At 28.5% G+C, this 14,286-nt stretch overlaps 1 protein-coding gene and 1 long non-coding RNA gene across 2 annotated transcripts; one reads left to right on the plus strand and one right to left on the minus strand.

Annotated features, from left to right (window-relative positions):
* The first annotated feature begins 220 nt into the window (after positions 1–220).
* LOC101243743 (probable serine/threonine-protein kinase WNK9) lies at positions 221–4,040 on the plus strand. Its single transcript, XM_004230072.5, has 7 exons — positions 221–776; positions 879–916; positions 1,152–1,379; positions 1,501–1,721; positions 1,869–2,026; positions 2,106–2,553; positions 2,637–4,040. Exons 1-7 carry the CDS (start codon positions 702–704, stop codon positions 3,713–3,715), a joined length of 2,247 nt encoding a protein of 748 aa, XP_004230120.2. The 5' UTR covers positions 221–701; the 3' UTR covers positions 3,716–4,040.
* Positions 4,041–5,911: 1,871 nt separating this feature from the next.
* Positions 5,912–7,516, minus strand: LOC138338079 (uncharacterized). Its single transcript, XR_011211296.1, has 2 exons — positions 7,395–7,516; positions 5,912–7,265 (listed from the first exon to the last, which is right to left on the minus strand). It is a non-coding gene; the product is annotated as an uncharacterized lncRNA (long non-coding RNA).
* Between the last annotated feature and the right edge of the window lie 6,770 nt (positions 7,517–14,286).

Genomic DNA, 14,286 nt, shown 5'->3' on the forward strand with positions numbered 1-14,286 from the left:
AAGTCGCAACCTTATCCATTTTTTCTTTTGACCCTATTTTATTTTATTTTTTTCAATTTTAACACGATTTTTTTATCTACTTAGAAATAATGAAATATTTTCAAAATAACTTATTGATACGATACACTATTTTTACTGTATCAAATCATATTACGTCACATAATTTTAACTAATCAATATATTTTTATTATATCAAATTAAATTACGTCACATAAATTTTGGACTTATATTTCATGCCCTTAATCAAATCTTTGACTAATATGACCTCTTTATTTTATTTTTTCTTTCTATTTCTACTTTTTCTTGTTCTTTTGTCTTCTCCTTTTTTAGCTGGCTTGCTTTTTTGATACAGTTTTATTGATTTTCTCTTTCTATGTATTGATAAGATGCAAGATATACACACTCATTTACCTACGCTACCCCCCACCCCCACCCCTTCAACCCCACATTCTTTTTCCCCTTAATTTTCTGTAGACTCACGTTTATCGTGGATACCCTTCAAGAAGTGTTGTTTGGGCTGTGAAAACTTCAATAAACTCACTTTCCCATATTTTTTTTTCTTACAAGAGAAGTTCCCAAAACTTCAAAAAGATCAGATTTTTGATCGTTTTCATTCTTTCAATTGACTTGTTTCTTGCTGAATGAACAAAAAAGATACAATCTTTGTAAGTTAAATAGATAGATTTTTGAAGAGAAAAAGAATGAATGGTGTTACACATACAGAACCAGAAATTTCTGAATTTGTTGAAGTTGATCCAACTGGTAGATATGGCAGAGTATGTTCTCTCTCTTTGTTTGTTTGTGTCAAAGTCAGGTTTTTTCACTCCAATGAAGTTTTGAGCTTGATGTTTTGTTCTTTTCTTGTTTTCTTGATGCAGTATAATGAAATTCTTGGAAAAGGAGCTTCAAAAACTGTGTATGAATTCAAAACTTATCTTCCTTTTTTTGCTTGTATAAATGGGTATTTGTTAGATCTACTAGACACCCATTTTGGTATTTGGTTCAAATGTTGCAGCTTTATTGTGGGGTTTATAGAAATGGGGTGTTTCAAGATTTTTTATTTTTTTGGCTTCTCCAAATTTTTGGATAAAGGATGGAACTTGAAGGTGGATCATTGTGATTTGATTGGTTTTTATGTAATGACTGTGCAGTTATAGAGCATTTGATGAATATGAAGGGATTGAAGTTGCTTGGAATCAAGTGAAGCTTTATGATTTCTTACAAAGTCCTGAAGATCTTGAGAGGCTTTACTGTGAAATTCATTTGCTCAAGACTTTGAAGCACAAAAATATCATGACATTTTATACTTCTTGGGTGGATCCTGCTAACAGGAACATCAATTTTGTTACTGAAATGTTCACTTCTGGAACTCTTAGACAGTGAGTTCTTAATTTTCTGTTTCTTGGCATTTCATTTTTTTTTTTAACTATTGCTAAATCTGGATCTCCTCCACCATCACCCTCAAATCCTTTGCTTTTTTTTGTTTGTGGGGTTTGGTAGGTATAGGCTGAAACACAAAAGAGTCAATATTAGAGCAGTAAAGCGCTGGTGCAGACAGATCCTGAATGGGCTTCTCTATCTTCATAGTCATGACCCCCCTGTAATCCATAGAGATCTTAAGTGTGATAACATCTTTATCAATGGAAACCAAGGAGAAGTGAAAATTGGAGATCTTGGCCTTGCTGCTATTCTGCGAAAATCGCATGCTGCTCATTGTGTTGGTAAACTTCTTGCACTGATTTTACTCACCTTATACTTTTCTCTTCTGCTTTGCCTAGTGTGTGAAATGTATATGATCAACTTGTGTGTGTTTGTGCTATGACTTGGAAAATGGTTTGCTCAAATGTTTATGGGTCTGTAATGATCAGGTACGCCTGAGTTCATGGCACCGGAAGTTTACGAGGAGGAATACAATGAACTAGTTGACATATATTCTTTTGGTATGTGCATATTAGAAATGGTTACTTTTGAGTACCCATATAGTGAGTGCACCCATCCAGCTCAGATCTACAAGAAAGTGATGTCTGTAAGTACTTATCTTTTGTACTCTTTTTGTCCTTCCCTTTCTGTTGTGGTTATCCCAATTGATTTGGTCAATATTTTAGGGGAAAAAACCAGACGCGTTGTACCAAGTGAAGGATCCTGAGATACGTCAATTCGTTGAAAAATGTTTGGCCACCGTGTCTCTAAGGCTCTCAGCAAGAGAGCTTCTGGATGACCCTTTTCTCCGGACTGATGATAGTGAATCAGATTTAAGACATACAGAGTCTAGGAGAGAACTAGATTATATGAACCCTCTGCTAAGGAAGCCTGTCATCGCACTAGATTATGAAGGAAAATCATTTGGTAATGGCACCTACAATGATTATGGTTTTGATGATATACATGAATGGGCATCTGATCCAAATGAATACGAGCAAACTGGAATTGAACTGTTTGAGTATAACGATGATGAACACGATGAACATTCCGCAGATTTGGATATAACTATTAAAGGGAAGAGAAAAGAAGATGGAAGCATCTTCTTAAGACTCAGAATTGCAGACAAAGAAGGTAGGCCGCCATAACTTATTTTCTTGAACTGATTTGTTTGTGCTTATCATGAGCTGAAAATTGTGCTATCTGTGTCTTTGCAGGCCGTATCAGGAACATCTATTTCCCATTTGATGTTGAATATGATACAGCATTAACTGTTGCAACTGAAATGGTATCCGAATTGGATATAACTGATCAAGATGTTACAAAAATCGCCGATATGATTGATGGTGAGATTTCCAAATTAGAACCCGATTGGAAGCCAGGGCCAGGAATCGTAGAAACCCCTCGCTTTGCAAATTCTAGCTTCTGTCACAACTGTTCGTCCAACAATTCCTCTGTCGGTTCGTTCATGAATTTCCTATCTAAAAATCCAGTTGCTCAGAATTTGCAGCTAGCAGAATGCAATGGATGTGCTGCTACACATGGTCGGTTTGAAGAGGTTACCTATCAAAATAATAGTCCTCGGCCTATTGGTTCGACTTATTCTGATGAACCAGCATCATCAAGCCATATTAATGGTGTCCATTACAACTTGTTCAAAATGAATGGCTTCCATCACACAGAGATTTGGGATCGGCATGAAAGCTTTGAATGCAGTTCAGTGGGATCCGAGGAGAGTCATTCCCTTGAAGGAGGTGAGAAATTGTATCACGACCCTTCAACAGAAGGTCAGAAAGAGGCTGGACCAAAGAGTGAGCTTACATCAGGTGTAAAAAGTTTAGACAGATCTTTATCAAATCCCCGTTCTTTAGGTGAAATTCCTGCGTCATACGAAATATCTGAGTATGAGCACTTGATTGAGCAGGAAATGAGATGGCTCAAAGCAAACTACCAGATAAAATTGAGGGAGCTAAAAGATCAACACTTGGGACTTCCACCTAAAGCTTCAAAGCCTCCTACAGGTTCCTCTAAGCGGAAAAAGAAGACGAAGAATAAGAACTCATGTCTTGAAACTCTACTAAAGTCTTCTGATTGTGGCAAGACCATTAGTTCAGAATCAAATGGACTTAGCTGCCCCATTTCGGTATCCCAAAGGGCCCGAAAATGTGAGGCGATCAAAGGTTCCCCGAATGTCAGAGACATGGTTAGTTCTGCAAAGAGTTTCTTCACTAGAACATTGCTTCCTAACTCACTTCACAGAACAACATCCTTACCAGTTGATGCTGTTGATATATAACTGTTGTAAGAAACTCCATTTTTCTTGTTTCTTTTTAAGTGTTTCATACAATAGTAGAGGCTGTATAATTGTCTTTGTTATCTATGAGGTTAGTTTATTGATCATCAGGCCATCCAATTTACCCCTCCCTTTTCTACTTGTGGGGTTTGCCTATATTTATATTCATGAATAGAAAAAATATGAATGATAGTGAGCTGTGACAGGCATCTTATGAGACAATGTAATTATTGAGGCTTTAGATTATTTCTCCAAGTGGGATATATGTACATGACTTTGGTTCAAATTTTTGTACTCACAATAATAACATTATCCTTTTACCTTAAAATTGCCAAAGATGTGCATCTATTTGTCTCTTCTCATTGGTGCCTTTATTTTTTTAGTTGAAGTGCATTATTTTCTGCAACATGCAACTGACCTTATTTTATTTTAGTATGTTAGTTATTTGCTGGCCAATGAGAGGTTTTATTGAGAATTCTTGCATTTGCAATATTGCATATATCCTCAACTTTATTGTCAATGATAGAAGTTTGGTTTTCAAATATGAAATTATTGCTTATGTCCCACTCCTCATCATGCCTCATCCAACTCACAATCTCCTCCTTTTCATATATGGTCCAAAAGGGATAACTTCAATGAAATTCTGTCCATTATATGTTTTTGGTTGACCATACTGTAAACTAAAATAAGAGAAGGTCGCTTGAAATGGTCTGATCATGTTCTATGTTGATCACGAATATACACGCTCAGTACTGATCATGTTCTATGTTGATCACGAATGTACAAGCTCAGTACTAATCATGTTCTATGTTGATCGCGAATATACACGCTCAGTAGGAGTTGTATATGCTAAATAGTGAAGATTAGTGTGGTTAATTTCAACTTGGTTAAAATTAAGATGTAGTTATTACGGTATTAGATAAAAAAAAAAAAAGAATCTTTTGTAGTTGGGTTTTTTTTTTCCTTTGTTTGTTTGGACAGCAATAATGAGGTTGGATTTCACACATTGAGAAGGAATCTTAAATTAAATTGTTACACATAAATACTGAATTTTATGAAATTGGACCAAAGCTAAAGAGACTCCATAGGCATATGGACACTAGCCAAACTTTTAATCTATTAAAAATAATAGGCTGGCTCACTCTATAATTGTTTCATCTTTTTTTAAAGGTATATTCCAAATTATTATTCTCTCTTTTATTCATTTTTTTTGTCTGAAGTCAATTTATATTAAAATTTGTCATTTTTAACTATGATAAAACATGATAAATATTTATCTGTATCGAGTATTAAAATGATAATTGGTGTATTTTGTAATATGTTCATGATTAAAAGTAGTAATATATATAAGATTTTCAACTTTACTTAGAAACTACTATTCAAAGGAGAAAATTGAAACAATTTGGCTGAAAAAAACTCGCAAATTAAAATACAAATTTGAATAGTATCGAAGGAATAGGATAATCAATATGTTCTATTTGTTTGACTATTAAAGGTCAAATTTTTATTATAAAATTCTAGCTTTAAAGTCTCCTGTTTATTTTAAGACAAAGACGGGACTATTATTTTAATTATTTAATATATTTGAAAATTTCAAATGTCATCAAAATGTTTAGAAAAATTGGTCCACCATGAAATAACTTTTTGGTTTATTTTCTTTGATAGCAAGTTTTGATTTATAAATTTTTTCTGAAAATCATTTATGGGTATTTTAGAAATAAATCATATTTTTTTTAAAAAAATAATTGGTGGTTGGATGATATTTTTTCGTATGAAGGCATTTAAATTCTTGCAAACTCTATAAACGTGTTGACTATTTAATGACCAAAAAAAAAGAAAGAAATTGAAAGTGAAATTCTTAAGGTCAATACAAATTAAAATATACTACTATGACTATTTTTTTTTTAAAAAAAATGAAACATATATTTACCAAACTGAAATGTTAAATACATTCCTAGACCATTTTAAGATAGGTTAACTAAATTTTTATCACGTTTAATTGACTAAATTTTTATCACGTTTAATTGACTCGTCTTAAAAATTAATCAACCATTAAAAAAATATTATATCTCTTTTTTCTCCAGCTAATTAGGAAATGAAATCCTTGTTTATTTGATTTGGTTTTCATAGAGTAAGGGGATTTTACAAGTTACAACATAATAATGAAATTTCTAAATTTGATTTTGACTCAAAAGTATATACAAAACGTCTTTTAATCTGAATTTGGTGTCAAGCACTTCTCATCACACAAATAATTGTCTAGATAATTAATTAATTAATACCTAATAATGTTACAATATTGACAAAAATGAAAGATTAGTTATTTTTCCATTTTTATTTTCCTTTTTTCCTTAAGTAGTCAAAATATTGACTACAAATTAATCTAGTAATCATCACCATTAAAACTATTCCTTAAACTTAATGCTCTTAATGAAATACATACTTTTTTTAAAAATAAAACAGAAAATTAAAATAAACAAGAAACAATTATCAATTAGAAATTTATTGTTATATAACATGAGTCCCTTCCCTTTAATTTTCCATCGAATAAGTTCACTGAGAGATGCATAGTAAAAAAACGAATTTTCACTAAAATAGTGAAAAAACATTCTAATTTTTTCATATAAAATAATTATGTTTTTTTTCCATAGCAGTTCAATTAAAATATCTATAAAAATAGTCACTAAATATTTTTTCTAAATAAAAAGTAATAATTGTTTAGTAGTATATATTTTTAGGAATCCGAAACTCAAAGGGTAGAAAATATTAACAAAAATTTCAAAACGGTATATAAAATTTTATATAAACCAAAACGGTAAAATCGCTGCCGACGCAGCGATTTACTTCAACTAAAAAAGTAAAATCGCTGCTCAAGCAGCGATTTCAAAATGTTTCTTCTTACAAATCGCTGCCAGGGCAGCGATTTAACATTATTTTCTAATTTTCTTTTTTTTAAAAAAAAAATAAGGTATATCGCTGCTCTAGCAGCGATTTATGAAGAATTTTTTTTTAAAAAAAATCGCTGCCAGTGCAGCGATTAATAAAAAAATATATATATATTTTCCAATATAAATCGCTGCCTTAGCAGCGATTTATAAAAAAAAAAATTGTTATTAAATCGCTGAGCAATTTTTTAAATAAATTTTTTTTTAAAAAATGTTAACTTATGTTTATAATTTATAAGAAAATATACATTATTTTTAAAAAATTAAAAATAAGTAAATATATTTTCTTTCTAAAAAAAAGATATTATATTGAATTTAAATTTAAATAATATTTGAATTCAAATAATTAATTTTTTTAAATAAAAAATTAAATGAGAAAAATTATTTAATTTTTTTTAAAACAAAATTATATACTTTTATATTTACTATGCATGGATGATATTTTAAATGTTGCCAAAATTCAATATCACCACGACGCGTATATAAGCAACATCTCTCTTCTTTTATGCTACCATTCCAAATTCCTTCGGAACGATGATGAACTTGAATTTTTAATACATCATGCTCTACTGGACAAGGATGTACGTATAAATTTGATGGATCCATATCTATACACAAAAAATAAAAATAAAAATTAACATTAACATAAGTATCAAACGATTGAATGTATCAACAATATCATATAAAAGTATAAAATTAATTAAAATAAATTAAAAATAAAATAAATTTAAACTCACCTTATAAAGAAAATGCTTTTAAAAACTTTAGAAAATTTGAAGAATAACAAGAATTTTAAGATTGTGGAAGATTGAAAGTAGATTGGATTGGAAGATTGAAAGATTGAACTACCAATTTATAGAATTCAAAGTATGAAAAATTGAAGTACCAATTTATAGAATTCAAAGTATGATTTACATGTGAATATTTTTTTGAAAACTTACAATAAAAACAAAGGTTTACTATTGTGATGTCATCCACTTTAACTTGTGAAAATTTTCTTCAAATTATACAATAAAAACAAAAAATTTTACTATTGTCATGTGATCCTTTTCACTTTATATATATATATATATAAATCTTTATATATATATATATATATATAAAAGTATATAATTTTGTTTTAAAAAAATTAAATAATTTTTCTCATTTAATTTTTTTATTTAAAAAAATTAATTATTTGAATTCAAATATTATTTAAATTTAAATTCAATTTTTAGAAAGAAAATATATTTACTTATTTTTAATTTTTTAAAAATAATGTATATTTTCTTATAAATTATATACATAAGTTAACATTTTTAAAATTTTTTTTTATTTAAAAAATTGCTCAGCGATTTAATAACAATTTTTTTTTTTTATAAATCGCTGCACTGGCAGCGATTTTTTTTTTAAAAAAAATTTCTTCGTAAATCGCTGCCAGAGCAGCGATATACCTTATTTTTTTAAAAAAAAAAGAAAATTAAAAAATAATGTTAAATCGCTGCCCTGGCAGCGATTTGTAAGAAGAAACATTTTGAAATCGCTGCTTGAGCAGCGATTTCATTTTTTTATTAAAAAAAATTTTTTTTGGCAAAATCGCTGCCTCAGCAGCGATTTTACTTTTTCAGTTGAAGTAAATCGCTGCGTCGGCAGCGATTTTACCGTTTTGGTTTATATAAAATTTTATATACCGTTTTGGAATTTTTGTTAATATTTTCTACCCTTTAAGTTTCGGACTCATATTTTTAGTTACGTAATACATATTGTGCTTGATTTCTAATTATCATTATAGGACAAATTAAAGTTGAAAATTTTCACGTAAAAAAAGTTAAGCAATTGGGATTATTTCATCAAAAAGTTAAAATATATTTTGCTAAATAATCAAAAGTTACAAAGAAAGAACTTCTAATTTATTTTAAAGATGTTTATCCCTAATTCCCCACTAACTCAAATCTCTTTTCTTTAGTCAACCACTTTATTTTTCCAATTTTTTCCGCCAAGAATAAAAAATTAATGCTTCATTATTGATTAATGATTGAACCTATTTATTATGGTACTAATTAAAGTGTACCTCTCGTACCAGTAGATCTAAACTATTTTGATATTTTTTTTATGGTGGGTGGGGGGAGTTAAACCAGTCAATTAAAATCAGTTAAATGACCTAATTTTAGGTTTGGTATATATATAGAGATATTTACAATAATAGTAATAAAAACAATTTATTAGTTCTAACAATAATGATAATGATGATATATATATATAGACTATGGTTATGACTTCCTTGCATTGGATTCCAATAGTCTTAGGATACTCAAATTATAAGGTTTATTATAAATTAAGGATATGTTTTATTAATTAAGAGATGAAAATATTCCCAATTTGGTGAAATTAATTAAAATATGATCACTAGCCCCAAAATTAAGAAACCTTCCATGTGCACTTTCTCCCACATGCATTTTTAAGTTTAGGAGAAGTCATGAGTGGTTTAGTATTTGAAATTTACTAATTCAATTAATTAAGATTTGCGTTAAAATATTCATTTATTTTTTGAATTAAGTATGACGATATATCAATCAATGCTCTTTCTTGTTTGTTTTTAAACTCACTCATAGGGGTTGGGAGCTTCTCAGCCATTGGCATCCGATCTCAATTTTCATTTAGGGTGTGTTTGGTAGGAAAGGAAAATGTTTTCCATGGAAAATGTTTTCCTAGAAAATGTTTTCCTGAAAAATAAGTAGATTTTTGACTTATTTTCTCATGTTTGGTTGGTGCATAGAAAATATTTTCCGGAAATGATTTTTAGTGTTTAATTTATGAATGAAAAATGTTTTTGAGGAACATCTTTTATTTTTACTAGAGTAGGAAATAATTTATAAAACTGAAAATATTTTTTTAAAATAATTTTTTTGGGGTAGTGGTGGTGGGGGTGTGGGGGGGATAATGGGGGTGGGGGCAGGGGGAGTGTTTAGAAGTGAAAAAATAAAAATTTGAAGTTGATAGTATTTTTTAAAAAGCAAAATTAATTTTTTGGGGGGTTGGGGGTGGGGGTGAGGGGGGGAGGGGTAGGGGGGGTAGGAGTTTAAATAAAAATTTAAAGTTGAAAATATTTTTAAAAAGCAAAATTAATTTTTTGAGGAGGGGGGTTAGGGGGAGGGTGGTCAGGGATCGGGTGAAAAAATAAAATTTTGAAATTGATTTTTTTTTAAAAATTGATGTTTTTTCCAAAGAAAAATGTAATTTGAAATTGGAGGAGAGTTTTGGAAAATGTTTTCCTTAATTTTTGAAGGGAAGTAATTTTGAGGAAAATGAGTTGATTTGGAAAACATTTTCCAAAACTTTTGCCCCAACCAAACATGAGAAAATAGAAAATGTTTTCCTTCATACCAAACACACTCTTAATCTGACTTCAAACGATCATCATATGATGTGAGAAATAGTTTGCGTCAATATACTTAAAGTGCCGAAAATTCTATCTCGATACTTTATTTTATAACAATCATTTGGTTTGCAAGTTTGTTACTCCATTCTTTCTTCTAGAATTGTATGCACATATTGTTGTCAACTAGAGCACTATAATGGTTGAGATCATGCATGTCTATCCTTAAAAAAGATAGATGCAATAGTCAAAAGATATACATTAAAAAGTGTAGATAGCAAACTAAAAAGTAGGATAACTAACTTTAAGAGATGTGGATATTATATTCTTCTTATATTAGTTCTTATTATATAAAATATATATGAATTCTCCAAATGTGACAAATTCCATTTCCTCTTCTATCTATCTCTATCTCCAGTTGAGCACTAAATTCCCATTCTTGAAAATGGAAAAATTGTACTTTTGAGCTCCCACAACTTGCAATTGATTTTGACTCTGTAAGAATAATGTATTAAAAAAATTAATAAATGTACTTCAGTGTTTTATATTAATCGATCATTATATTAAAAATAATTATTTTATAGGGCAACTTTCACATATAGCAAACAAAAAATTCATATTTGTATGCTATAGCAAACTTTGCATAATTGCGCTTCATAGTAAACATAAAACTGTATAATTTGCTATACATATACAATTGTATAATTCATTGGCCTAAATTGTATAATTCGCTAGCCTAAATTGTATTATTCGCTGGTCTAAATTGTATAATTCGCTGGCCTATTTCGCTGCAATTGTATAATTTGTTTTGCATACAGTTGAATCGAATTAAAATGTATGTATATTGCATAATTATAAGTGTATAGCAAGAAATATATATTTTTCTCGCTTTATACAAAAATAGAAACACAATATATACACTTCTGTTGTATAAAGCTAAAGAAAATTGTATTTCACTGCAATTGTATAATTCGTTGGCCTTTTTTTCTGCAATATTTGAAGTAAAATGTTTGTAAATTGTATAATAAGTGTATAACACGAAGATATACATTTTTGCATGTGTATATACAATTTTCTCTCGCTTTATACAAAACAGAAACAGAATTATACACTTCTGTGTATAAAGCGAGAGAGGCGAGCGAGAATGGAGAGTGGCGAGCGAGATTTTTGGGAGAGAGATGCTGGCAAATTTTAGCTAATGTTTGCTATGGAGCACAATTAAATCAAACCCTAGCTATTCCATTTAATTTAGGTTATTATTTTGCTATTATATACAATTTTCCCTATTTTATATTAGTTGATCATCTTACTATATCAAGAAAATATTAATTAAAATTTTACTTTATCACACTTGCAATTATTCTTTTTGAAAGTATTCGCATTTATTTGTAAAATTTTCAATAATTAATTTTTTTAAAAGATGAATTATTAAAATTATTTTTTTATTTATGATTTTTGAAACACCATATAAAATAAAAAATAATCAACTAAGATAAGATAGAGAGAGTATTAGTTATAATATTATTTAATCTTTTATGTGATAGAAATTAATACATTACAAACTATAATATTACCAATATAAGGGCAACTAGTACGTGACAAACGTAATTAAAGACAAAATTGTTATTAATGCACCAAGTCAAAATAATGAATAAGAAATTAACATAAATAATTTTAATATTACTATACACTTTATTTAGTATAATTTTTATACTCCACTAATGAATTGGACTATCAAAACATCTAAAATAATAATTAACAGATACACCTTATACAATAATATCATCAGAGTAATTTTCTTAAATAGTCATCTATGTTTGAAAAATTACCTCGAAATATTACTTATGTTTGTTTTAGGATTATAATATCACCTAACGTTGTCTATTTTCTTCAATATACTTGACACACAAAATAAATTATATCTCTCCTACTAGAATGTCATGTCACATTATTCTCATTTATTTAAAATTTATTTTAGACAATCCATATATTATGCCCAGTAAAAATAAAATTACATAAGAAATTGAAATATGAGTTCTTCTTATTCTTCAAAAGAATATGTGGCCTTCTCCGGTTCTTCAAGAAATAAATTAACGAATTTGCATATGGAATTGTCTCCTAAGTCATTGTATACCTTTGATGCCAACCAAAAAAATTGCCACAAGGTAAAATTCAAGTTTTCTTCTGACTCTTTTATTTTTAAAGTGTAAATTGTGAAATAATTTGAATACTTAACATGATCATGGAGTAATTTTCTTAAAATTAGGTTTTTTTTGCTTGCTTGTCTTTAATCAGATATTTCTATTGTTTGAATGTGACTAAGCTTTGAACAAATGTTTATAGTTTGTGTAAGACCTTTTTTTTTTTAACTATGAACAAGAAACCTTTGATTTTTACCGTGAATAAGCATCATATGTTTATAGTTTGTGTAAAAATTAATGTTCTTAATATCTAGTTTATCTCTAAATATCCAACTAAATTATTGTCTTCTTCATCGACTTCAAGGAACTAGTTTAATTTTTTCCTCGGCCGTAAAATTAAATTTTTATATGAATATAACGACAAATACTTGTAAATAAAACACAGGTTAAAGATTTTCGTTATAAAATTGAAGTAACTAGATTTTTATAGAGAATTGATTAATGCTCTCTTATAGTACATTAAACAAGCTGTCATTTAACATTAAAAAGATATTACTTATAAATTAAACATGACACCCTGATAGGAAAGAGATAATGTATTTTTTGTGTTAAGTATATTTTGCGAAAAATAGATAAAATTGAGTGATATTGTAATCCTAAAACAAATATAAGTGATATTTTTAGTAATTTTTCAAACATAAATGACTATCTAGAAAAATTACTCACGCTCTGTAATAATATCAGAGATGAAAATACTCCACTAATAAATAGGACATATGAATCATTTAGAATTAGAATTCAAAACGTAATATACAAGATACTATCTTTTTGACAAAAAAAAAGAGAATAATTATGCAGTGTGCTCAAACAGTTTATGAAAACAAGTTAAAGATGTCTATTTTAAAAATATTAAACTCTATACCTACTTAGGAAAAAATACATAAAAAAATACTCAGTAAGTATAAAATATTTTAAACATTTGCAATATACAAAAATAATATCATTCAATTATTCTTCTTAAACTAAAATGTGGATCATATATTCTGAAAGTATAACAATACATGTTGAAGTTTCGTATTAAATCGAAATATTTATCGTTCATTATGCTATTATATAATCAAGAGAAATCTTAGATATGAAAATAAAATAAAATACCCAAACATTAATCTATAAAATTTGATTTTTTTTTGGTATGGATTTTGTGTTCCTTCAAATTATATTTTATTTTTGCTCGTCCTAACTTGATAAGTTTTACAAATATAGTAAAATATTTAATGATTACCTTAAAAGTTTAGATTTCATTTTAATTATTAGTTTACCTTAAAAGGTTATAGAATTCATTTTAACTTAAAAGTACAGATTTCATTTATTTTATTTAATTATATACCTTAAAAGTCTTTATTTTATTTTATTTAGTAATTTAACTTTAAATTAGTCTAGATTTTTGTATGCTATATTAAGCATAAAATTCATTGTGTTCCCTATTTTTACTATGATGAAAAGATCACCTTCCCATATAATATTTGGAAAGATAATTAATGCAACGATTTTTTTATGTATATAAATAGTTGTAACTCTCCCTTCAAGTATATCATTTCTCATAAAAAGTTCATCAATAATTTTTTAACTATTTTGTTTATAAAGTTAGTCATGGAGAATAAGAAGAGTAGAGGACGTCAAAAGATACCAATGAAAAAAATAGAAAAACTAGGTGACTTATATGCTAGCTTCTCAAAGCGCCGTTTGAGTTTGTATAAAAAAGCTAGCGATCTCGTTTTTGAATGTGATGTGGACATTGGAATGATATATTTTTCTCCTAAAGGTAATCCTTACTCATTTTTTCATCCAAATGTTAATACCGTTGTTTCTCGTTTTCAGAATCCTGATATGGAATTCAGTGAAAGTGATCTTCTGATCACGACTGATAACCGAGTAAAAGTGAAGGAACTCAAAAGCAGGCTTGATGAACTTGATATCATAGAAGACATTGCAATTGCTACGAAGAAATCATATGATGAAGTGATTAAAGCTAGAAAGAGAGGTTGGTGGGAGTCGATTGAGCAGCTTAATGAACCTCAAGTAACCAAGTTTGAAGCTTGGATGGATACTATTATTTTTAACATGCAGAATCGT

This window comes from Solanum lycopersicum, chromosome 1 (assembly GCF_036512215.1).
Source record: "Solanum lycopersicum chromosome 1, SLM_r2.1".
NCBI classification, from domain to species: Eukaryota; Viridiplantae; Streptophyta; class Magnoliopsida; order Solanales; family Solanaceae; genus Solanum; species Solanum lycopersicum.

What these genes read in the sequence shown, in the direction of transcription:
- LOC101243743 (XM_004230072.5), top strand. Translation starts at nt 702, where the DNA reads ATGAATGGTGTTACACATACAGAACCAGAAATTTCTGAATTTGTTGAA. An exon ending in GCATGCTGCTCATTGTGTTG is followed by an intron (nt 1,722 to 1,868) that starts GTAAACTTCTTG and finishes TGTAATGATCAG; the next exon opens with GTACGCCTGAGTTCATGGCA. An exon ending in CAGAATTGCAGACAAAGAAG is followed by an intron (nt 2,554 to 2,636) that starts GTAGGCCGCCAT and finishes GTGTCTTTGCAG; the next exon opens with GCCGTATCAGGAACATCTAT.